Consider the following 26506-nt stretch of genomic DNA (forward strand, 5'->3'; position numbering starts at 1 on the left):
AAAAAAGTGTTTCTCCCGGAGGAGAAGGCCAAGGAGCTGTCATCTCTAGTCAGAGACCTCCTAAAACCAAAACAGGTGTCGGTGCATCACTGCACGCGAGTCCTGGGAAAAATGGTAGCTTCCTACGAAGTTTGCCCATTCCATGCAAGGACTTTTCAGTGGGACCTGTTGGACAAGTGGTCCAGATCGCATCTTCAGATGCATCGGCTGATAACCCTGTCTCCAAGGACCAGGGTGTCTCTGCTGTGGTGGCTGCAAAGTGCTCATCTTCAAGAGGGCCGCAGATTCGGCATACAGGACTGGGTCCTGGTGACCACGGATGCCAGCCTTCGAGGCTGGGGGGCAGTCACACAGGGAAGAAACTTCCAAGGACTATGGTCAAGTCAGGAGACTTCCCTACACATAAATATTCTGGAACTGAGGGCCATTTACAATGCCCTAAGTCAGGCAAAACCCCTGCTTCAAAACCAGCCGGTACTGATCCAGTCAGACAACATCACGGCAGTCGCCCATGTAAACCGACAGGGCGGCACAAGAAGCAGGGCGGCGATGGCAGAAGCCACAAGGATTCTCCGATGGGCGGAAAATCACGTGTTAGCACTGTCAGCAGTGTTCATTCCGGGAGTGGACAACTGGGAAGCAGACTTCCTCAGCAGGCACGACCTCCACCCGGGAGAGTGGGGACTTCATCCAGAAGTCTTCCAACTGATTGTAAACCGTTGGGAAAGGCCACAGGTGGACATGATGGCGTCCTGCCTAAACAAAAAGCTAGAAAGATATTGCGCCAGGTCAAGAGACCCTCAGGCGATAGCTGTGGACGCTTTAGTGACACCGTGGGTGTACCGGTCGGTTTATGTGTACCCAAGGTACTGAGGATAATAAGGAGAAGAGGAGTAAGAACTATACTCATTGTTCCGGATTGGCCAAGAAGAGCTTGGTACCCGGAACTTCAAGAAATGATCTCAGAGGACCCATGGCCTCTGCCGCTCAGACAGGACCTGCTGCAGCAGGGGCCCTGTCTGTTCCAAGACTTACCGCGGCTGCGTTTGACGGCATGGCGGTTGAACACCGGATCCTGAAGGAAAAGGGCATTCCGGAGGAAGTCATTCCTACGCTGATTAAAGCTAGGAAAGAAGTGACCGCAAACCATTATCACCGCATTTGGCGAAAATATGTTGCGTGATGTGAGGCCAGGAAGGCCCCAACGGAGGAATTTCAGCTGGGCCGTTTTCTGCACTTCCTACAGTCAGGGGTGACTATGGGCCTAAAATTGGGTTCCATTAAGGTCCAGATTTCGGCTCTATCGATTTTCTTCCAGAGAGAACTGGCTTCACTACCTGAAGTTCAGACTTTTGTTAAGGGAGTGCTGCATATTCAGCCCCCTTTTGTGCCTCCAGTGGCACCTTGGGATCTCAACGTGGTGTTGGATTTCCTAAAGTCACATTGGTTTGAGCCACTTAAAACCGTGGAATTAAAATATCTCACGTGGAAAGTGGTCATGCTGTTGGCCTTGGCTTCGGCCAGGCGTGTGTCAGAATTGGCGGCTTTGTCATGTAAAAGCCCTTATCTGATTTTCCATATGGATAGGGCAGAATTGAGGACTCGTCCCCAGTTTCTCCCTAAGGTGGTATCAGCCTTTCATTTGAACCAACCTATCGTGGTGCCTGCGGCTACTAAAGACTTGGAGGCTTCCAAGTTGTTGGACGTAGTCAGGGCCCTGAGAATTTATGTTTCCAGGACAGCTAGTGTCAGGAAAACTGACTCGTTGTTTATCCTGTATGCTCCCAACAAGCTGGGTGCTCCTGCTTCAAAGCAGACTATTGCTCGCTGGATCTGTAGTACGATTCAGCTTGCACATTCTGCGGCTGGACTGCCGCATCCTAAATCAGTAAAAGCCCATTCCACGAGGAAGGTGGGCTCTTCTTGGGCGGCTGCCCGAGGGGTCTCGGCTCTACAACTTTGCCGAGCAGCTACTTGGTCGGGGTCAAACACATTTGCTAAATTCTACAAGTTTGACACCCTGGCTGAGGAGGACCTAGAGTTTGCCCATTCGGTGCTGCAGAGTCATCCGCACTCTCCCGCCCGTTTGGGAGCTTAGGTATAATCCCCATGGTCCTTACGGAGTCCCAGCATCCACTTAGGACGTCAGAGAAAATAAGATTTTACTCACCGGTAAATCTATTTCTCGTAGTCCGTAGTGGATGCTGGGCGCCCATCCCAAGTGCGGATTGTCTGCAATACTTGTATATAATTATTGTTTAACTAAAGGGTTATTGTTGAGCCATCTGTTGAGAGGCTCAGTTGTTGTTCATACTGTTAACTGGGTATAGTATCACGAGTTATACGGTGTGATTGGTGTGGCTGGTATGAGTCTTACCCGGGATTCAAAATCCTTCCTTATTGTGTCGGCTCTTCCGGGCACAGTATCCTAACTGAGGTCTGGAGGAGGGTCATAGAGGGAGGAGCCAGTGCACACCAGGTAGACCTAAAGCTTTCTTTTAGTTGTGCCCAGTCTCCTGCGGAGCCGCTATTCCCCATGGTCCTTACGGAGTCCCAGCATCCACTACGGACTACGAGAAATAGATTTACCGGTGAGTAAAATCTTATTTCTCTGACGTCCTAGTGGATGCTGGGAACTCCGTAAGGACCATGGGGAATAGCGGCTCCGCAGGAGACTGGGCACAAAAGTAAAGCTTTAGGACTACCTGGTGTGCACTGGCTCCTCCCCCTATGACCCTCCTCCAAGCTTCAGTTAGATTTTTGTGCCCGGCCGAGAAGGGTGCATTCTAGGACTCTCCTGAGTTTCTAAGAAAAAGTTTAGTTTTAGGTTTTTTATTTTCAGTGAGACCTGCTGGCAAAAGGCTCACTGCATCGAGGGACTAAGGGGAGAAGAAGCGAACCTGCCTGCTTGCAGCCAGCTTGGGCTTCTTGGCTACTGGACACCATTAGCTCCAGAGGGACCGAACACAGGCCCAGCCTCGGAGTCCGGTCCCAGAGCCGCGCCGCCGGCCCCCTTACAGAGCCAGAAGCAAGAAGAGGTCCGGAAAATCGGCGGCAGAAGACATCAGTCTTCACCAAGGTAGCGCACAGCACTGCAGCTGTGCGCCATTGCTCCTCAGGCACACTTCACACTCCGGTCACTGAGGGTGCAGGGCGCTGGGGGGGGGCGCCCTGAGCAGCAATAAAAACACCTTGGCTGGCGAAAATACCTCACATATAGCCCCCAGGGCTATATGGATGTATTTTAACCCCTGCCAGAATACAGCAAAAAGCGGGAGAAAAGTCCGCCGAGAAGGGGGCGGAGCCTATCTCCTCAGCACACAGGCGCCATTTTCCCTCACAGCTCCGCTGGAAGGACGTCTCCCTGACTCTCCCCTGCAGTCCTGCACTACAGAAAAGGGTAAAACAAGAGAGGGGGGCACTAATTGGGCGCAGTATTAACATAACAGCAGCTATAAGGGGAAAAACACTTATATAAGGTTATCCCTATATATATATATATATATATATATAGCGCTCTGGTGTGTGCTGGCATACTCTCCCTCTGTCTCCCCAAAGGGCTAGTGGGGTCCTGTCCTCTATCAGAGCATTCCCTGTGTGTGGGCTGTGTGTCGGTACGATTGTGTCGACATGTATGAGGAGGAAAATGATGTGGAGGCGGAGCAATTGCCGGTAATGGTGATTTCACCCCCTAGGGAGTCGACACCTGAGTGGATGAACTTATGGAAGGAATTACGTGATAGTGTCAGCTCTTTACAAAAGACAGTTGATGACATGAGACAGCCGGCTACTCAGCTTGTGCCTGTCCAGGCGTCTCAAAGGCCATCAGGGGCTCTAAAACGCCCGTTACCTCAGATGGCAGATACAGACGCCGACACGGATACTGACTCCAGTGTCGACGGTGAAGAGACAAATGTGACTTCCAGTAGGGCCACACGTTACATGATTGAGGCAATGAAAGATGTTTTACACATTTCTGAGAGTACAAGTACCACTAAAAAGGGTATTATGTTTGGTGAGAAAAAACTACCCGTAGTTTTTCCTGCATCTGATGAATTAAATGAAGTGTGTGATGAAGCGTGGGTTTTCCCCGATAAAAAACTGATCATTCCTAAAAAGTTATTGGCATCATACCCATTCCCGCCAGAGGATAGGGCACGTTGGGAAACACCCCCTAGGGTGGATAAAGCGCTCACATGCTTGTCAAAACAAGTGGCACTACCGTCTCCTGATACGGCCGCCCTTAAGGAACCTGCTGACAGAAAGCAGGAGAATATCCTAAAATGTATATACACACATACTGGTGTTATACTGCGACCAGCAATCGCCTCAGCCTGGATGTGCAGTGCTGGGGTGGCTTGGTCGGATTCCCTGACTGACAATATTGATACCCTGGATAGGGATAGTATATTACTGACTATAGAGCATTTAAAAGATGCATTTTTATATATGCGTGATGCACAGAGGGATATTTGCCGACTGGCATCAAGAGTAAGTGCGCTGTCCATTTCTGCCAGAAGGGGGTTACGGACGCGGCAGTGGTCAGGTGATGCGGATTCCAAAAGGCATATGGAAGTATTCCCAGCGGGTGATAATCAAGGTACCCCTCCTGCAACAGGGAAAGGGGTATTATTCCACACTGTTTGTGGTACCGAAGCCGGACGGCTCGGTGAGACCTATTTTAAATCTAAAATCTTTGAACACTTACATACAGAGGTTCAAATTCAAGATGGAGTCACTCAGAGCAGTGATCGCGAACCTGGAAGAAGGGGATTATATGGTGTCTCTGGACATCAAGGATGCTTACCTCCATGTCCCAATTTACCCTTCTCATCAAGGGTACCTCAGGTTTGTGGTACAGAACTGCCACTATCAGTTTCAGACGCTGCCGTTTGGATTGTCCACGGCGCCCCGGGTCTTTACCAAAGTAATGGCCGAAATGATGATACTCCTTCGAAAGAAAGGAGTTTTGATTATCCCTTACTTGGACGATCTCCTGATAAGGGCAAGATCCAGGGAACAGTTGGTAGTCGGAGTAGCACTATCTCAAGTAGTGCTGCGGCAGCACTGTTGGATTCTCAATATCCCAAAATCGCAGCTGATCCCGACGACACGTCTTCTTCTATTCCTTGGAATGATCCTGGACACAGTCCAGAAAAAGGTGTTTCTCCCGGAAGAGAAAGCCAGGGAGTTATCCGAGCTAGTCAGAAACCTACTAAAACCAGGCCAAGTATCAGTGCATCAATGCACAAGGGTCCTGGGAAAAATGGTGGCTTCCTACGAAGCAATCCCATTCGGCAGATTCCACGCAAGAACATTCCAGTGGGACCTGCTGGACAAATGGTCCGGATCGCATCTTCAGATGCATCAGCGGATAACCCTGTCCCCAAGGACAGGGGTGTCTCTCCTGTGGTGGTTGCAGAGTGCTCATCTTCTCGAGGGCCGCAGATTCGGCATTCAGGACTGGGTCCTGGTGACCACAGATGCCAGCCTGCGACGCTGGGGAGCAGTCACACAGGGAAATTTCCAGGGCTTGTGGTCAAGCCTGGAGACATCACTTCACATAAATATTCTGGAGTTGAGGGCCATTTACAATGCTCTAAGCCAAGCAAGACCTCTGCTTCAAGGTCTGCCGATACTGATCCAGTCGGACAACATCACGGCAGTCGCCCATGTAAACAGACAGGGCGGCACAAGAAGCAGGAGGGCAATGGCAGAAGTTGCAAGGATTCTTCGCTGGGCGGAAAATCATGTGATAGCACTGTCAGCAGTGTTCATTCCGGGAGTGGACAACTGGGAAGCAGACTTCCTCAGCAGGCACGACCTCCACCCGGGAGAGTGGGGACTTCACCCAGAAGTCTTCCACATGATTGTAAACCGTTGGGAAAAACCAAAGGTGGACATGATGGCGTCCCGGACAGGTATTGCGCCAGGTCAAGGGACCTTCAGGCAGTAGCTGTGGACGCTCTGGTAACACCGTGGGTGTACCAGTCAGTGTATGTGTTCCCTCCTCTGCCTCTCATACCCAAGGTACTGAGAATTATAAGACGGAGAGGAGTGAGAACTATACTCGTGGCTCCGGATTGGCCAAGAAGGACTTGGTACCCGGAACTTCAAGAGATGCTCACAGAGGACCCATGGCCTCTACCTCTAAGAAGGGACCTGCTCCAGCAAGGACCCTGTCTGTTCCAAGACTTACCGCGGCTGCAGTTGACGGCATGGCGGTTGAACGCCGGATCCTGAAAGAGAAAGGCATTCCGGAGGAAGTCATCCCTACCCTGATCAAAGCCAGGAAGGATGTAACCATAAAGCATTATCACCGCATTTGGCGGAAATACGTTGCTTGGTGCGAGGCCAGGAAGGCCCCTACGGAGGAATTTCAACTGGGTCGATTCCTACATTTCCTGCAAACAGGAGTGTCTATGGGCCTCAAATTGGGATCCATAAAGGTTCAGATTTCGGCCCTGTCGATTTTCTTCCAGAAAGAACTGGCTTCAGTGCCTGAAGTTCAGACGTTTGTCAAGGGGGTGCTGCATATACAGCCTCCTTTTGTGCCTCCAGTGGCACCTTGGGATCTCAATGTAGTTTTGGGGTTCCTAAAATCACATTGGTTTGAACCGCTTAAATCTGTGGATTTAAAATATCTCACGTGGAAAGTGGTCATGTTGTTGGCCTTGGCTTCGGCCAGGCGCGTGTCAAAATTGGCGGTTTTATCCTGTAAAAGCCCTTACCTGATTTTTCATACGGACAGGGCAGAATTGAGGACTCGTGCTCAATTTCTCCCTAAGGTGGTTTCAGCGTTTCACCTGAACCAGCCTATTGTGGTACCTGCGGCTACTAAGGACTTGGAGGACTCCAAGTTGCTGGACGTAGTCAGGGCCCTGAAAATATATGTTTCCAGGACGGCTGGAGTCAGAAAATCTGACTCGCTGTTTATCCTGTATGCACCCAACAAGCTGGGTGCTCCTGCTTCTAAGCAGACTATTGCTCGTTGGATTTGTAGTACAATTCAGCTTGCACATTCTGTGGCAGGCCTGTCACAGCCAAAATCTGTAAAAGGCCATTCCACACGGAAGGTGGGCTCTTCTTGGGCGGCTGCCCGAGGGGTCTCGGCTCTACAACTTTGCCGAGCAGCTACTTGGTCAGGGGCAAATACGTTTGCTAAATTCTACAAATTTGATACCCTGGCTGAGGAGGACCTGGAGTTCTCTCATTCGGTGCTGCAGAGTCATCCGCACTCTCCCGCCCGTTTGGGAGCTTTGGTATAATCCCCATGGTCCTTACGGAGTTCCCAGCATCCACTAGGACGTCAAAGAAAATAAGAATTTACTTACCGATAATTCTATTTCTCGTAGTCCGTAGTGGATGCTGGGCGCCCATCCCAAGTGCGGATTGTCTGCAATACTTGTACATAGTTATTGTTAACTAAATCGGGTTATTGTTGTTGTGAGCCATCTTTCCAGAGGCTCCTCTGTTATCATGCTGTTAACTGGGTTCAGATCACAGGTTGTACGGTGTGATTGGTGTGGCTGGTATGAGTCTTACCCGGGATTCATGAATCCTTCCTTATTGTGTACGCTCGTCCGGGCACAGTATCCTAACTGAGGCTTGGAGGAGGGTCATAGGGGGAGGAGCCAGTGCACACCAGGTAGTCCTAAAGCTTTACTTTTGTGCCCAGTCTCCTGCGGAGCCGCTATTCCCCATGGTCCTTACGGAGTTCCCAGCATCCACTACGGACTACGAGAAATAGAATTATCGGTAAGTAAATTCTTATTTTTTTCCGTGTAACATTATGACAGTTTATGGGGGGGAAAGGTAAAGCATAGCAGCGGATATTTTATCCTGGGGAACAATCAAATTAAAATGTATTTCTGAAGCTGAAATTACCACTGCTACTAATTGTATTGAACGGCGCACTAATTTCTAGCAGCGGTTATATTGGGCGGACGTCTGCGTGACACTTAGCCCACACTTGTGTGTCACCGTGTTGTGGAAACGCTGACCTGTACAGGGGGGATTAAAGGCTTTAGCCCAGCAGAATCTATTCCGAGTATTAATCTTTCTGTTGTGCTGAGTTGAGATTTCTCAGAACTAGGGCGCGATGATTATTTAAATTGCTGTTTAATAAGAAAACTGGCAAACGTAAAGACTCGTGAACATACACAGACAGAAGAAAGGAGCCAAGATGTTAGTTTGTATGACTGGTCACATGTTAAGCATCATGTGGTTTCCATTAAACTAATTAGGTCCAATAAGTCTATGTAACACAGTACATGTGAGCTTTAAAGTACCAGACACAGCACTTCCCGGCCTCCGGAGGGGAAATATTATCTAGTTTGCTTGCTCTGGGTCAGGCATGGTCAACCTGTGGCTCTCCAGCTGTTGCGAAACTTCAAGTCCCAGCATGTCCTGCCACAGTTTTGCTATTATCGATTTCTAAAAGGCAGAGCATGCTGGGACCTGTAGTTTCACAACATCTGGAAAACCACAGGATGCCAGGTATGCTCTGGGTGTTGATACCTCAGCCTGTCATCCTGTGTTACCTTCTCCGCAGGTGTTTGCTCTCTGCAGGCAGGAGCCAAACACTAGCCGCTCCCACTAGGCCTATGTCTGATGGGAGTTGTAGTTCACAGTTATTGTATGTATAGCTGAGAGATTGTCGATGTAGGCTTTCACCAGGATTGTATGTGCACAAAATGTGCACAGCAGATTCATAGCGCTCCTACAAAAGGTATTTCTGAGGTCACGCTAAAACAATAGACTACACACACGTATATTTATTTCTTAGATACATATTTGTTCATTTACAGATAATAAATAAGTATGGCGTTACCCATTAATTGCCATTAGTCTTTTGGTCGTAACAGTAATGCCTCTTTCCCACAGGTCATTGGACAACAGCCAGCTGTGTTCCTGCAGTTCCGACAAAACCGTAATCCTCTGGGATGTGGCGCAGGGTCTGATGGTGAGGAAGTTCCGTGGACACGCAGGGGTGAGCAATGTACAACCTTGTATCACCCTGATATCTGGCTACACACAGAGACAGCAGCCTATAGTCATCAGAGCAGCCAGTGAATGCAGTGGTTTCGCTGAGAGTGCTCTCTATAGACTCACAACGAGCCAATCGCATCCATGAATAAACCCCCCCAGCACAACAATTATAATAAAAGTATTTACTCAATAATACAACATAAGAAGAACCTAATCATAAAGTAGGCTGATAGAATAAGAGCACATTGCAGCGCCTCAGATCATGTGTCTCTTCAGTGACCCCCTGTGTTTCGGTATCCGTTCAGATGGTTGACCATGTTATGGTCGACAGTCATTAGGTCGACCACTGTTGGTCGACATGGACACATGGTCGACATGGGCACATGGTCGACATGGACACATGGTCGACACATGAAAAGGTCGACATGAATTTTTTAACTTTTTTTTCTTTTGGGGAACTTTTCCATACTTTACGATCCACGTGGACTACGATTGGAACGGTAATCTGTGCCGAGCGAAGCGGGAGCGAAGGCACCATGCCCGAAGCATGGCGAGCGAAACGGTGCACTAATTGGGGTTCCCAGTCACATTACGCAAAAAACGACACCAAAAAAAGTAAAAAAACTCATGTCGACCTTTTCATGTGTCGACCATTTTCATGTGTCGACCATGTGTCCATGTCGACCATGTCAATGTCGACCAATAGTGGTCGACCTAATGACTGTCGACCATAACATGGTCGACCATTCATACCGGAACCCTGTGTTTCATATTTGGTAATGTCATTGGGGCTGCTTACTGCATTACATAAATATTGGTTAGCGCTACAAAATGGCTGCACCCATGTCATGACTTCAGGGTGTCACTGGATCCAAGTGAGCCGACAGATTATATTCTCGTTAATATGTCGGACCTCAAGATGGCCGCTTTCTGCGTGCGTATGCAACAGGTGAAATATGAAACAAGTATTTTACCCCTCATAAAATGCGCCTCTTTTTATGCAGAAAGTGAACTGCGTGCAATTTAATGAGGAGTCCACAGTCGTCATATCAGGTAACGTTCTGTGTCCTGTACTTGTGTGTCATTGTCGCCTGCATGTACTGTACGTCCCTGCAGACTATGTCGGCACCATCTCGTACAACCGGTGTCCCTGTACGTATGTCAAGTCCTCTTTTTTAGATTATTGGTTCCAACTCTCTCCATAGATCTGAAAAATGTTCTTCTGTTCAAAATACACTTTCACTATTTACTGGCATAGACTGTACCCTGATTCAGGTGGCACAGTGATGGGACACTGGGAAGAATTGTGAATGTGCAGGATGGTGAAAGTAATCCAACATCACCTGGATTACTTTCCCCATCCTGCACATTCACAATTCTTGTTGGGAGGGGCAGGGAAAGACCCAGCGGTCTTGGTGCACATTGGCACCAATGACAAAGTTAGCGGAAGGTGGGATGTCCTTAAGAAAGACTATAGGGACTTAGGAAAGAAACTTAAGGCAAGGACATCTAAGGTAATATTCTCCAAAATATTACCCGTGCCACGTGCTAGTCCAGGGAGGCAGAGGGAGATTAGGGAGGTAAATGTGTGGCTTAGGGATTGGTGCAGGAAAGAGGGGTTTATGTTCCTGGAACACTGGGCAGACTTCTCAGTCAGGCGCCATCTCTTTTGTCGTGACGGATTGCACCTGACTGAGGAGGGGGCAGCGGTGCTGGGGGGAAGGATGGTTAGAAGGTTGGAGGAGATTTATACTAGGAGCCTGGGGGGAGGGTTTAGCTAGAAACTACGGGTCATGCAGTGAGAATAGTGGGGATGGCGGTAGTAAACGAAATGGGGGAGAAGTTGGGGGGGAGGGTAAGAGCAGGCGGTAAGGTTACTAACATGGGTACTAAAAGAGATTTTACCAAAGCACTAACCAATGACGATTACAGGTCATCCTTGCTACATAAGGTGAAAGATGTCCCTAACGCAAGGGAAAATACTTATCTTAGTTGTATGTATGTAAACGCCAGAAGCATTACTGATAAAAAGGGTGAACTAGAAATACTTGCAGCAAGCAAACAGTATGATATTATAGGCATTACTGAAACTTGGTGGGATGAATCTCATGATTGGACAGTCAATCTAGAGGGCTATACACTGTTTAGGAGAGACAGACTAAATAAAAAGGGTGGAGGGGTGTGTCTCTACGTAAAGCCGTTTTTAAAACCTAATATATGGGAAGATATTCAGGAGGGGACTGTAGACACTGTCGAGACATTATGGGTAGAAATTGAATGCGGGGAAAAAGGAATAAAAAAGTTAGTTTCTCTGACGTCCTAAGTGGATGCTGGGGACTCCGTCAGGACCATGGGGATTAGCGGCTCCGCAGGAGACAGGGCACAAAAATAAAAGCTTTAGGACTAGGTGGTGTGCACTGGCTCCTCCCCCTATGACCCTCCTCCAAGCCTCAGTTAGGTTTCTCTATCGTCCTAAGTGGATGCTGGGGTTCCTGAAAGGACCATGGGGAATAGCGGCTCCGCAGGAGACAGGGCACAAAAGTAAAGCTTTTACAGGTCAGGTGGTGTGTACTGGCTCCTCCCCCTATGACCCTCCTCCAGACTCCAGTTAGATTTTTGTGCCCGGCCGAGAAGGGTGCAATTCTAGGTGGCTCTCATAAAGAGCTGCTTAGAGAGTTTAGCTTAGGTTTTTTATTTTACAGTGATTCCTGCTGGCAACAGGATCACTGCAACGAGGGACAGAGGGGAGAAGAAGTGAACTCACCTGCGTGCAGGATGGATTGGCTTCTTGGCTACTGGACATGAAGCTCCAGAGGGACGATCACAGGTACAGCCTGGATGGTCACCGGAGCCACGCCGCCGGCCCCCTCACAGATGCTGAAGCAAGAAGAGGTCCAGAATCGGCGGCTGAAGACTCCTGCAGTCTTCTTAAGGTAGCGCACAGCACTGCAGCTGTGCGCCATTTTCCTCTCAGCACACTTCACACGGCAGTCACTGAGGGTGCAGGGCGCTGGGGGGGGGCGCCCTGGGAGGCAAATGTAAACCTTTAAAAAGGCTAAAAATACCTCACATATAGCCCCAGAGGCTATATGGAGATATTTACCCCTGCCTAAATGTACTAAATAGCGGGAGACGAGCCCGCCGGAAAAGGGGCGGGGCCTATCTCCTCAGCACACGGCGCCATTTTCTGTCACAGCTCCGCTGGTCAGGAAGGCTCCCAGGTCTCTCCCCTGCACTGCACTACAGAAACAGGGTATAACAGAGAGGGGGGGCAAAATAAATGGCAATATATTAATATAAAAGCAGCTATAAGGGAGCACTTAATCATAAGGCTATCCCTGTCATATATAGCGCTTTTTGGTGTGTGCTGGCAGACTCTCCCTCTGTCTCCCCAAAGGGCTAGTGGGTCCTGTCTTCGTATAGAGCATTCCCTGTGTGTCTGCTGTGTGTCGGTACGTGTGTGTCGACATGTATGAGGACGTTATTGGTGTGGAGGCGGAGCAATTGCCAAATATGAGGATGTCACCTTCTAGGGGGTCGACACCAGAATGGATGCCTTTATTTGTGGAATTACGGGATAGCGTCAACTCGCTTAAGCAGTCGTTTGCCGACATGAGGCGGCCGGACACTCACTTAGTGCCTGTCCAGGCGCCTCAAACACCGTCAGGGGCTGTAAAACGCCCCTTGCCTCAGTCGGTCGACACAGACCCAGACACAGGCACTGATTCCGGTAGTGAAGGTGACGAATCAACCGTATTTTCCAAAAGGGCCACACGTTATATGATTTTGGCAATAAAGGAGATGTTACATTTAGCTGATACTACAGGTACCACTAAACAGGGTATTATGTGGGGTGTGAAAAAACTACCAGTAGTTTTTACCGAATCAGAAGAATTAAATGACGTGTGTGATGAAGCGTGGGGTGCCCCGATAAAAAACTGCTAATTTCAAAGAAGTTATTGGCTTTATACCCTTTCCCGCCAGAGGTTAGGGAGCGCTGGGAAACACCTCCTAGGGTGGACAAAGCGCTAACACGCTTATCAAAACAAGTGGCGTTACCCTCTCCTGAGACGGCCGCACTTAAAGATCCATCAGATAGGAGGATGGAAAATATCCAAAAAGGTATATACACACATGCAGGTGTTATACTACGACCAGCTATTGCGACTGCCTGGATGTGCAGTGCTGGGGTAGTTTGGTCAGAGTCCCTGATCGAAAATATTGATACCCTGGACAGGGACAATATTTTACTGTCGTTAGAACAAATAAAGGATGCATTTCTTTATATGCGTGATGCACAGAGAGATATCTGCACACTGGCATCACGGGTAAGTGCTATGTCCATTTCGGCCAGAAGAGCTTTATGGACACGACAGTGGACAGGCGATGCGTAGAGGAGTTATTTGGGGTCGGTCTATCGGATTTGGTGGCCACGGCTACGGCCGGGAAATCCACCTTTCTACCTCAAGTCACTCCCCAACAGAAAAAGGCACCGACCTTTCAACCGCAGCCTTTTCGTTCCTTTAAAAATAAGAGAGCAAAGGGCTATTCATATCTGCCACGAGGCAGAGGACGAGGGAAGAGACAGCAACAGGCAGCTCCTTCCCAGGAACAGAAGCCCTCCCCGGCTTCTACAAAAGCCTCAGCATGACGCTGGGGCTTCGCAAGCGGACTCGGGGGCGGTAGGCGGTCGTCTCAAGAATTACAGCGCGCAGTGGGCTCACTCGCAGGTAAATCCCTGGATCCTGCAGATAATATCTCAGGGGTACAGGTTGAAATTAGAGACAGAGCCACCTCGCCGTTTCCTGAAGTCTGCTTTACCAACGTCCCCCTCAGAAAGGGAGACGGTTTTGGAAGCCATTCACAAGCTGTATTCTCAGCAGGTGATAGTCAAGGTACCTCTTCTACAACAAGGGAAGGGGTATTATTCCACTCTTTTTGTGGTACCGAAGCCGGATGGCTCGGTAAGGCCTATTCTAAATCTGAAGTCCTTGAACCTGTACATAAAGAAGTTCAAGTTCAAGATGGAGTCACTCAGAGCAGTGATAGCGAACCTGGAAGAAGGGGACTTTATGGTATCCTTGGACATCAAGGATGCGTATCTCCACGTTCCAATTACCCCTCACACCAGGGGTACCTCAGGTTCGTTGTACAAAACTGTCACTATCAGTTTCAGACGCTGCCGTTTGGTTTGTCCACGGCACCTCGGGTCTTTACAAAGGTAATGGCCGAGATAATATTTCTTCTTCGAAGAAAAGGCGTATTAATTATCCCATACTTGGACGATCTCCTAATAAGGGCAAGGTCCAGAGAACAGCTAGAGATGGGTTTAGCACTATCTCGAGAGGTGCTAAAGCAGCACGGATGGATTCTGAATATTCCAAAATCCCAATTAATGCCGACAACTCGTCTGCTGTTCCTGGGGATGATTCTGGACACAGTTCAGAAAAGGTTTTTCTTCCCGAAGAAAAAGCCAAGGAGTTATCTGACCTGGTCAGGAACCTCCTAAAACCAGGAAAGGTGTCTGTACATCAATGCACAAGAGTCCTGGGAAAAAATGGTAGCTTCTTACGAAGCAATCCCTTTCGGCAGATTCCATGCAAAGGGATCTGTTGGACAAATGGTCAGGGTCGCATCTTCAGATGCACCTGCGGATAACCCTGTCGCCGAGGACAAGGGTATCCCTTCTGTGGTGGTTGCAGGAGGCTCATCTATTGGAGGGCCGCAGATTCGGCATGCAGGATTGGATCCTGGTGACCACGGGTGCCAGCCAGAGAGGCTGGGGAGCAGTCACACAGGGAAGAAATTTCCAGGGAGTGTGGTCGAGCCTGAAAAAGTCTCTTCACATAAGCATTCTGGAACTAAGAGCAATCTACAATGCTCTAAGCCAGGCGGAACCTCTGCTTCAAGGAAGACCGGTGTTGATCCAGTCGGACAACATCACGGCAGTCGCCCATGTAAACAGACAGGGCGGCACAAGAAGCAGGAGGGCAATGGCAGAAGCTGCCAGGATCCTTCGCTGGGCGGAGAATCACGTGATAGCACTGTCAGCAGTATTCATCCCGGGCGTGGACAACTGGGAAGCAGACTTCCTCAGCAGACACGACCTTCACCCGGGAGAGTGGAGACTTCATCCAGAAGTTTTCCACATGCTATTAAACCGTTGGGTAAAACCAATGGTGGACATGATGGCGTCTCGCCTCAACAAAACACTGGACAGGTATTGCGCCAGGTCAAGAGATCCGCAGGCAATAGCTGTGGACGCGCTGGTAACACCTTGGGTGTACCAGTCGGTATATGTGTTTCCTCCTCTGCCTCTCATACCAAAGGTATTGAGGATTATACGGCAAAGTGGAGTAAGACTAGTGGCTCCGGATTGGCCAAGAAGGACTTGGTACCCGGAACTTCAAGAGATGGTCACGGGGGGGCGTGGCTTCGGCGGACATGGAGTAGCACACAGGCTGTGTGTCTCTCCAGCTACCTAATCCTGATCTACCATCCTGTGTCCCCCCCTGGGCCTGCAGTGCACCCCAATACCTGCAGTACAGTGTGGAGGTGCCCCTGTGCCATTTTGGGACCCGTCTGCCCGCTATCCGCTCCAGCAGGGTGATTCTGGTGTGCCGGGGCCCGGGCCTGCTGGAACACGTGGGACGCCGCCATCCTGGTGCCTGCGCTGAGTGTCTGCATCCGGCTCCAGTCTTGAGCGCTGCTCACACCCGGGTCCGCGGCTTTCCCTCTGCCGCCGTTGTGGAGACTGTGGCGAGCGCCTCTCCTCCCTTGCTCCTGTCTCTGCCTGGGAGCGTCTGCGGGCGGTCCACGGCCGCGCCGCCGTCACGTGACCCGCTGCCGTTCTCCTTGTTCTCTCCGGCGGCCCCAGCCTGTACCCTCCGTCTCCTGCACATCCTGTGTCCTACTGCTGGGGAGGAGGTGCACGGCACGGCTGAGTGTTATAAGTGCCTGTGCCCTCCCCATGATATAACTGCTGCCCTGCTGAGCTCTGCTCCAAACAGGGACGGGGCACAGTGGGATATTAACCCTTGGAGGGCCTCAGTGTTGCTCAGTTTCAGCTCCACAGGACATAATTAATTTAATCCAGTTCTATGCTGCATGTGCCCCATATGCTGAGGGGGGAGTAAAAATATTTCTATATCCTGTTGCATTTGTTCATTCTGTGCTGACAGAGGCTGATTCTTCCGATATCATACATGTTCACTGGTCAGTTTTGATATACTACACTTACCCGCAGGCAGCGACTGGACAATCCTGATATACTACATTGAATTCTTCATTGGCCGCCCCTGGACAGCTCTTGATATATTATTTTCTATACTTCTTGCTCCCTGCCGTCCGCTCGGCTATAATGGTCAAACCGCATCAGTCTGCCGCGGCTGCGGCAAAGTTGGAGAAGTATGCCAGAAATCCGCCGACACGGTCCCAACAGGGGGGGGAGGTGCGGTCTACCTCGGCACCGCCTTCTCCGTCAGCTAGCTCCTCATCTGTGGAGGCCACCGATGCTGCTTTGCAAAAGGTGCTGGATGCGGTTACGGCCAGTGAAGCCCGCTTGGCCGACAGGATCGGTCAGGTCCAGGCGGACTTATCCATTATACACCAAGACCTTCAGCGGGTGCGAGAGAGGGTCGGTGAAGTTGAGACGCGCACCTCCACGCTGGAAGACACAATTACGCCTCTCGGTAGACGCACCTCTGCTCTGGAGTCTCAGATGTTGGAGGTACATAAAAAGATGACCGATATGGAGGGGAGATTGCGGCGAAACAATGTCCGTTTCGTCGGACTCCCGGAAAAAGAGGAGGGTGCCTCCCCAGAAAAATTTCTTGAACGGTGGCTGCTGGATGCGTTTGGACCGGAGGAGTTCACCTCACACTTTGCAGTGGAACGAGCCCATAGGGTCCCGATGCGCCCGTTACCTCCAGGGGCGCCTCCTCGTACGTTTATTGCCAAACTCCTTCACTATCGGGATAGAGATGTGATTCTGAGACTGGCCCGTACTAGGGGTCCCCTTAAGTGGAACGGTTCCCCGGTTTCAGTTTTTCCAGATTTTGCTGTCGACGTCCAAAAGGACAGAGCTCAGTTTGTCCCTGTGAAGCGCAGGCTGCGTGAACTGAATATCCCCTATGCCATGCTCTTTCCGTCTAAATTGCGGGTGGTCTCGGATGGTGAAACAAAATTCTTCATGACCCCTCGTGAAGCATCAGTGTGGCTGGATGGACGCTTTCCGGCACGGCGGGCATTAGCCGCTGATTGAACTTATGCATTTGTTCTCTCTATTTGCAAGTATACTGTTTCTTTTATGCCTGCTATGTTATGATTATATTGGCTTGGGAAGGATGTATAGTTGTTTGTAGATATGTTATTTGTGACTCCCTGCGAGATGTCAGTTTGGCTGGTTAGACGCTTTCCGGCTTGGGGAGCGGTGGCCGCTGGTTGCAGTCCTGTATGTGTTTTCTCAGCTAGTCCATACGCTACTGTTTGTCATGTGCTGCTATGTTGCTCATGTTAGGGCTTTCTGCAGCCCTTATGGGCCTTCACTGGGAGTGGATGGCTCTGTGGAGACGGGCGACTGTTAGACGTTGCCTCTACGCTGATCTTGGGCCTTAGGCTCTCGGTGATTGCTCTGCCATAAAGTCTTTAAGGGGTAGACGGTTATTCAGTTGGGGTGGGTGTAACGGCCCAGGGGGGGGATTGGTTTTGTTTTGAGTTTAGCTGGGGGATTCTCCTGTCTTAAGGTCATTATATTCTTGGCCCCTTTAGTAGATATAGAAATTTGATCTTGGTCGGTATTGGCGGAGTATGTTACGGTGCTCTCTGCCTTAGCTGTTATTGTTAGTATTTAGGGTGTTTTCTTGTTTGGGAACCAGGTATGCTGCTAGTTGTAGGTGGTATACGGGGTGGGGGTGGGGGTTACTTTAGACTGTTAGTATTGATGTGTTTTTATCTTTTGCTGTGCAATGTGCTTATTTCTGCTAGGTCTATGTTGCAACTAATTGCGGGCATATCTTCTTTGATGTTCACTGGCGTTGGCTGGCCGCGGGCGCTCTGCAATATTACAACTATGCTCTGCTATGGCTTTGGTTAAGTTACTGTCGTGGAACGTGCGGGGGATCAATGACAAAATTAAACGCTCCTTGATCCTTCGACAGATTAAGCTTTATGCTTCGGATATTATTTGCCTGATGGAAACCCACTTACTGGGTACCAAGATTATGTCCCTTAAAAAACCATGGGTGGGCTGGGCTTACCATTCTATGTATACTGCAGCGTCCCGGGGAGTGTCGATCCTAATTAGGAAGTCTGTCCCCTTTGCGCTTGATTCTGTGCAAACGGATCAATGGGGTAGATATGTATTTCTTAAGTGCAGAATTAACTCCGTCCCCTTGTTATTGCTGGCTGTGTATGTGCCCCCTCCATACTCGCACGACGTTCTTAAAAAGGCGTCTGCCTTTATGGCCGCTTCCCCTGGGATAACTGTTATCTGTATGGGGGACTTCAACAACGTTTTAAATCACGAGTTGGATAGGTTGTCCGGGGCGTCCTCCAATCCACGGCCCAAGCATTCCCCATTTGCAGATACTGTTTCGGAGTTGGGTCTGATTGACCCCTGGAGATTGAGGAATCCTGATTTGAGGCAATACTCATGCTTTTCATGCTCTCACTCTTCCTTCTCTAGGATAGATCTGGCTCTTCTGTCCCGGGAGCTTTTGCCCAAAGTTCAAAGTGTCAAATATGAGACTAGGGGTATCTCGGATCACTCCCCTATATCGTTACATATTGACTTAAACTGTCAGCGAGGCCAAGCAGTGTGGAAATTTAATCCCTTTTGGCTGACGCATGTGGGTGAGGGATCCGAATTGGAGGCTAGCTGGTTAGAATTCTTTGTTATGCATGATGACACCTCGGACGTGACTCTGTTATGGGACACTTTCAAGGCTTTCTTGAGAGGAACATTGATTAAACGGGTGGGGAGTCTTAAATCCTCCTTCAAAAAACATGAGTCTGATTTGGAGGCCCGGGTGGTTGCTTCAGAGGTGACGTATGTGCGGGATGGCTTGGACGCCTCTAAGTTGGTGTGGCTCCATGCGCAGGGTGAATGGAAGGATTACCTGTGGGGGAAAACCCAGCATAGACTTCTCTTCTCCTCGCATGTCCAATATGCTACTGGGGATAGACCAGGTTCTTATTTGGCCAATCTTGCAAGGGGTGACCGTTCCTCTCATACTGTAGTGGAGATTTTGGATTCAGCTGGGTCGGTGCTGGACCGCACCCCACAGATCGTGGCGGAATTTGTCTCATACTATCAGGCACTATATAGTTCTAAATTGACCTGTTCCCCAGTAGAACTGTGTGACTACTTGGATGGAGTCCACTTGCCCCATATCTCCAGTGAGGCCAGGGCCCTTCTAGACGCTCCTTTGTCGGTGGAGGAGATTGAGCTTGCGATCTCTGCCTCCCCCGATGGTAAGGCCCCTGGCCTTGATGGCATCCCATCAGAACTGTACAAGAAACATACAAAATTCTTTGCCCCTCGGTTGCTTGAGTTGTTCAGTGAAATTTTTGCCCAAAGTGCGCTTCCCCCGTCTATGGCGGAGGCTTTGATTATAGTGATTCCCAAGCCAGATAAGGACCCCAGGAGGGTTGAATCCTACCGTCCTATTTCCCTGCTGCCCACGGATATTAAAATCCTGGCCAAGGTTCTAGCTTCCAGACTTGGCCGGGTTATCTCTCAAATTATTCACCCTGACCAAACGGGCTTCATGCCGGGCAAGTCCACTGCTGTGAATTTGAGGCGCCTGTTCACTCATTTCCAAGTTTCTCGGGAGGAGGACTGCTCTGCCGTTATAGTCTCCTTAGATGCCGCAAAGGCCTTTGATTCGGTGGAGTGGGCCTTCCTCTGGGAGGCTATGAATAGATTTGGTGTGGGCCCCAACTTTATCAATTATGTTAAATTATTATACTTTCAGCCCATGGCCAGAGTCTCGGTGAACGGGTTTGTTTCGGACTCCTTCCCCCTATCCAGGGGAACGAGGCAGGGCTGCCCTCTGTCCCCGACTCTGTTTGCCATTGCTATTGAGCCACTAGCATGTTTGATTAGGGCAACTCGGGATGTTGTGGGTATTAGGGTTGGCGCAAGAGAGGACAGGATAGCGTTATACGCTGATGACCTGTTGCTCTTTGTGGACGACTACGTTTCCTCCTTACCTAAACTCCTTGACTTAATATCGGACTATGGACGATTCTCCGGGCTCAAAATTAACTGGGATAAATCCACCATTACTCCACTTAGAGGCCCGGTCACGGAAGCCTCAGTGATCCAAACCCCCCTTAAATGGGTAGAGTCTTTCAAATACCTAGGTATATGGGTATCGAATGACCCTTGTACCTATGTTTCCCTTAATATCATGCCGCAGATGAGGTATCTTCGCTCGAAGGTCAGGGTTTGGGGGTCCTTGCCCCTGACTGTTACTGGCAGGGTCAATTTGGTAAAAATGGTATATTTGCCAAAACTCCTTTATGTTCTCCAGCAATCCCCTATATATATTAACTTGAAGACATTTAGACAGATTGACAGTTTGCTCTCTTCTTTAATATGGGCCAGCAGGAGAGCACGGTTGAGACTTGACGTCCTTTCCAGGCCGAAAGTTCTGGGAGGCTTAGCTCTCCCTATATTTCGATTTTATTATTATGCTGCGCAGTTGGTACATATATGGGAGTGGGTGAATGCCCCGGATGCTCTCACTATACACTCACAAATGCTTTTGCAGGTCTACCCTGCCGGCACTCCATTACAGATGCTTCTTTGTGGGAACCCTAACTTGTCCAAGATCCCTATAATAAGACAAGCCGTCCTCATATGGAAACAGGTACATGTCATCCTACTAGGCCAGGGTATTGACCCTGATACTCCTCTGGACAATGCCCTTGGCTTCCCAGAATTGGCTTCACTACAGACTGGGGCGGTGTGGGGGAGGTGGGGAGTGACGTCCCTGGGACACTTATATAACGATGGTATACTGAGGTCCTTCCTGCAGCTTCAACAGGATTACAGTGTACCCTCTTCACATTTCTACCGATACCTGCAGCTGCGACATGCACTTAACGCACAATTTCCCGATACTCCTCCAATGATTGCTGACTCCCCGGTCAAGTCTCTCCTACAATCCCTGGGAGGCGGGCATTTGGTGTCCAATATTTATACAAGCATGCTTCGGTCTCACTACTCTGACCCGTTGTCCCTTCTCAGGGACAAGTGGGAATCTGACTTGGGTGCCATATCTGATGAGATCTGGGAGGGTGCGTTATGTTCTCCACGATTATCCACTACCACCACTAGATATCAACAAATCCAACTGTTTATAATACACAGAGTATATATGACGCCGGTGCGTTTGCGACACATAGGGGGTACCAACTCCTCCAGATGTCCTAAGTGCGATAGTCTGGACGCAGACTTTTGGCACATTATCTGGCTATGTCCTAAGGTAGCCGTATTCTGGTCGGGTGTTGCTGACGCCCTGATGTTAACGGGTATTCCCTCGTCTGTATGCTCCCCGACGACATGTGTATTATCTGCTGTGGAGGAGGATGCCCTGGACCCCCCTGCCAAACGATATGTAATTAATCTGTGTGGCCTAGCTAAGGTGTGTATTGCCAGGCTTTGGCTAGCCAAGGATGCGCCCACACTACGGTCCTGGGTCTCACTTGTAAATGATACGGCCTCTCATGAGAAATATGTATACTTAGCTAGGAAAGCGGAGAAAAAATATCAGGACCTGTGGGGTAGATGGCTTGAGTCCCCGCTCTCTGGGACCCGGGGCGTCTGAGCACCCGCTACTGAGGGCTACATGTCCCCTGGCGCCCGCGGTTAGCCATTCCCGTGCCAGTGCTATAGCTCTGTGTTCAGCTCAATATTTATGATGTTGCCATAGACGACCATGTACAGCATAAATTGTTCTGTAAGCTTCATGTTAACATGTGATATTGCTTATAACTTTTCATTTATGTCTCGGATTGTAAGCCTGCACCTGTTTACTGTGATAACTGTGTTAACTGGTCCCTACTGGACATGGGAATCTGCGCATTCCCTGGGTTGGGGATCTGTTGTGGGTTTGTGTTGTTTTTTCTTTGTAATTTTGTTTAATGGAAAACAGAAAATCAATAAAAAAGTATTGAATTAAAAAAAAAAAAGAGATGGTCACGGACGATCCGTGGCCTCTACTTCTGAGAAGGGACCTGCTTCAGCAGGGTACTTGTCTTTTTCAAGACTTACCGCGGCTGCGTTTGACGGCATGGCGTTTGAATGCCAGATCCTAAAAGGAAAAGGCATTCCAGAAGAAGTCATTCCTACCTTGATAAAGGCAAGGAAGGAAGTCACCGCGAAGCATTATCGCCGTATTTGGCGAAAATGTTGCGTGGTGCGAGCAGCGGAGTGCTCCGATGGAGGAATTTCAACTGGGTCGTTTTCCTACATTTCCTGCAATCAGGATTGTCTATGGGTCTCAAATTGGGATCTATTAAGGTTCAAATTTCGGCCCTATCAATATTCTTCCAAAAAGAATTGGCCTCAGTCCCTGAGGTCCAGATTTTTATCAAAGGAGTACTGCATATACAGCCTCCTGTGGTGCCTAAGGTGGCACCGTGGGATCTAAATGTAGTTTTAGATTTCCTCAAATCAAATTGGTTTGAACCACTAAAGAAGGTGGATTTGAAATATCTCACATGGAAAGTGACTATGTTACTGGCCCTGGCTTCGGCCGGGAGAGTGTCTGAACTGGCGGCTTTGTTTTATAAAAGCCCTTATTTAATTTTCCATTCGACATAGGGCAGAGCTGCGGACGCGTCCGCATTTTCTCCCTAAGGTGGTATCAGCGTTTCACCTGAACCAGCCTATTGTAGTGCCTGCGGCTACAGACGACTTGAAGGACTCCAAGTTGTTGGACGTTGTCAGAGCCTTAAAAATATACATTTAAAGGACGGCTGGAGTCAGAAAATCTGACTCGCTGTTTATACTGTATGCACCCAACAAGTTGGGTGCACCTGCTTCTAAGCAGTCGATTGCTCGTTGGATTTGTAACAAAATTCAACTTGTACATTCTGTGGCAGGCCTGCCACAGCCTAAATCTGTTAAGGCCCATTCCGCAAGGAAGGTGGGCTCATCTTGGGCGGCTGCCCGAGGGGTCTCGGCATTACTACTCTGCCGAGCAGCTACGTGGTCAGGGGAGAACACGTTTGTAAATTTTTACAAATTTGATACCCTGGCAAAGGAGGACCTGGAGTTCTCTCATTCGGTGCTGCAGAGTCATCCGCACTCTCCCGCCCGTTTGGGAGCTTTGGTATAATCCCCATGGTCCTTTCAGGAACCCCAGCATCCACTTAGGACGATAGAGAAAATAAGAATTTACTTACCGATAATTCTATTTCTCGGAGTCCGTAGTGGATGCTGGGCGCCCATCCCAAGTGCGGATTATCTGCAATACTTGTACATAGTTATTGTTAACTAATTCGGGTTATTGTTTAGGAAGCCATCTTTCAGAGGCTCCTCTGTTATCATACTGTTAACTGGGTTTAGATCACAAGTTGTACGGTGTGATTGGTGTGGCTGGTATGAGTCTTACCCGGGATTCAAAATCCTCCCTTATTGTGTACGCTCGTCCGGGCACAGTACCTAACTGGAGTCTGGAGGAGGGTCATAGGGGGAGGAGCCAGTACACACCACCTGACCTGTAAAAGCTTTACTTTTGTGCCCTGTCTCCTGCGGAGCCGCTATTCCCCATGGTCCTTTCAGGAACCCCAGCATCCACTACGGACTCCGAGAAATAGAATTATCGGTAAGTAAATTCTTATTTTTTGTGCCCGGCCGAGAAGGGTGCAATCTAGGTGGCTCTCCTAAAGAGCTGCTTAAAATAAAAGTTTGTTAGGTTTTTTATTTTCAGTGAGTCCTGCTGGCAACAGGCTCACTGCATCGAGGGACTAAGGGGAGAAGAAGTGAACTCACCTGCGTGCAGGATGGATTGGCTTCTTAGGCTACTGGACACTAGCTCCAGAGGGACGATCACAGGTACAGCCTGGATGGGTCACCGGAGCCGCGCCGCCGGCCCCCTTACAGATGCTGAAGAGAGAAGAGGTCCAGAAATCGGCGGCTGAAGACTTCCCAGTCTTCTTAAGGTAGCGCACAGCACTGCAGCTGTGCGCCATTGCTCTCAGCACACTTCACACCGCGGTCACTGAGGGTGCAGGGCGCTGGGGGGGGCGCCCTGGGCAGCAATGTAATTACCTTTACTGGCTAAAAATACATCACATATAGCCCCTGGGCTATATGGATGTATTTAACCCCTGCCAGGATTACAGAAAAAAACGGGAGAAGAGCCCGCCGTGAAAGGGGCGGGGCCTATCTCCTCAGCACACAGCGCCATTTTTCCCACACAGATCCGCTGGTGGGAAGGCTCCCAGGCTCTCCCCTGCACTGCACTACAGAAACAGGGTTAAAACAGAGAGGGGGGGCATATTTTGGCGATATAAATATATATTAAGCTGCTATAAGGGAAAACACTTACTATAAGGTTGTCCCTGTATAATTATAGCGCCTTGGTGTGTGCTGGCAAACTCTCCCTCTGTCTCCCCAAAGGGCTAGTGGGGTCCTGTCCTCTATCAGAGCATTCCCTGTGTGTGTGCTGTGTGTCGGTACGTGTGTGTCGACAGGTATGAGGACGATGTTAGTGGAGGCGGAGCAATTGCCTGTAATGGGATGTCACCCCCTAGGGAGTCGACACCGGAATGGATGGCTTTATTTATGGAATTACGTGATAGTGTCAACACGCTACAAGGTCGGTTGACGATATGAGACGGCCGGCAAACCAATTAGTACCTGTCCAGGCGTCTCAAACACCGTCAGGGGCTTTAAAACGCCCATTACCTCAGTCGGTCGACATAGACACAGACACGGACACTGACTCCAGTGTCGACGGTGAAGAAACAAACGTATTTTCCAGTAGGGCCACACGTTACATAATCACGGCAATGAAGGAGGCGTTACATATTCTGATACTACAAGTACCAAAAAAATGGGTATTATGTGGGGTGTGAAAAAAAAACTACCTGTAGTTTTTCCTGAATCAGATAAATTGATTGAAGTGTGTGATGAAGCGTGGGTTACCCCCGATAGGAAGTGCTAATTTAAAAGAAGTTATTGGCATTATACCCTTTCCCGCCAGAGGTTAGGGCGCGCTGGGAAACACCCCCTAGGGTAGAAAAGGCGCTCACACGCTTATCAAAACAAGTGGCGTTACCGTCTCCTGATACGGCCGCCCTCAAAGATCCAGCTGATAGGAGGCTGGAAAATACTCTAAAAAGTATATACACACATACTGATGTTATACTGCGACCAGCATCGCCTCAGCCTGGATGTGCAGCGCTGGGGGGGTTTGGTCGGAATCTCTGACTGAAAATATTGATACCCTTGACAGGGACAGTATTTTATTGACTATAGAGCATTTAAAGGATGCATTTCTATATATGCGGGATGCACAGAGGGATATTTGCACTCTGGCATCAAGAGTAAGTGCGATGTCCATTTCTGCCAGAAGATGTTTATGGACACGACAGTGGTCAGGTGATGCGGATTCCAAACGGCACATGGAAGTATTGCCGTATAAAGGGGAGGAGTTATTTGGGGTCGGTCTATCGGACCTGGTGGCCACGGCAACAGCTGGAAAATCCACCTTTTTTATCCCAAGTCACCTCTTCTCAAGCAGAAAAAGACACCGTCTTTTCAGCCTCAGTCCTTTCGTCCCCATAAGGGCAAGCGGGCAAAAGGCCAGTCATATCTGCCCCGGGGTAGAGGAAAGGGAAAAAGACTGCAGCAGGCAGCCCCTTCCCAGGAACAGAAGCCCTCCACCGCTTCTGCCAAGGCCTCAGCATGACGCTGGGGCCTTACAAGCGGACTCAGGTACGGTGGGGGGTCGTCTCAAGAGTTTCAGCGCGCAGTGGGCTCACTCGCAAGTGGACCCCTGGATCCTACAGGTAGTATCCCAGGGGTACAGATTGGAATTCGAGACGTCTCCCCCTCGCAGGTTTCCTGAAGTCTGCTTTACCAACGTCTCCCTCCGACAGGGAGGCAGTATTGGAAGCAATTCACAAGCTGTATTCCCAGCAGGTGATAATAAGAGTACCCCTCCTACGACAGGGAAAGGGGTATTATTCCACACTATTTGTGGTACCGAAGCCAGACGGCTCGGTGAGACCTATTTTAAATCTGAAATCTTTGAACACTTACATACAAATGTTCAAATTCAAGATGGAGTCACTCAGAGCAGTGATAGCGAACCTGGAAGAAGGGGACTATATGGTGTCCCTGGACATCAAGGATGCTTTCCTCCATGTCCAAATTTGCCCTTCTCACCAAGGGTACCTCAGGTTCGTGGTACAGAACTGTCACTATCAGTTTCAGACGCTGCCATTTGGATTGTCCACGGCACCCCGGGTCTTTACCAAGGTAATGGCCGAA

General features: G+C 49.5%; 1 protein-coding gene across 5 annotated transcripts in view; it reads left to right on the plus strand.

Moving 5' to 3' along the window:
- Nucleotides 1-26506, plus strand: part of WDR83 (WD repeat domain 83) — a 133935-nt gene that overhangs the window by 58120 nt on the left and 49309 nt on the right. For all 5 annotated transcript variants that reach the window (XM_063931171.1, XM_063931168.1, XM_063931172.1 and 2 more), the window contains exons 4-5: nucleotides 8887-8992; nucleotides 9996-10044. In XM_063931171.1, coding sequence (XP_063787241.1) covers nucleotides 8887-8992; nucleotides 9996-10044 — 155 coding nt within the window. The remainder of the gene's footprint in view (nucleotides 1-8886; nucleotides 8993-9995; nucleotides 10045-26506) is intronic.

Source organism: Pseudophryne corroboree, chromosome 6 (assembly GCF_028390025.1).
Source record: "Pseudophryne corroboree isolate aPseCor3 chromosome 6, aPseCor3.hap2, whole genome shotgun sequence".
NCBI lineage: Eukaryota > Metazoa > Chordata > Amphibia > Anura > Myobatrachidae > Pseudophryne > Pseudophryne corroboree.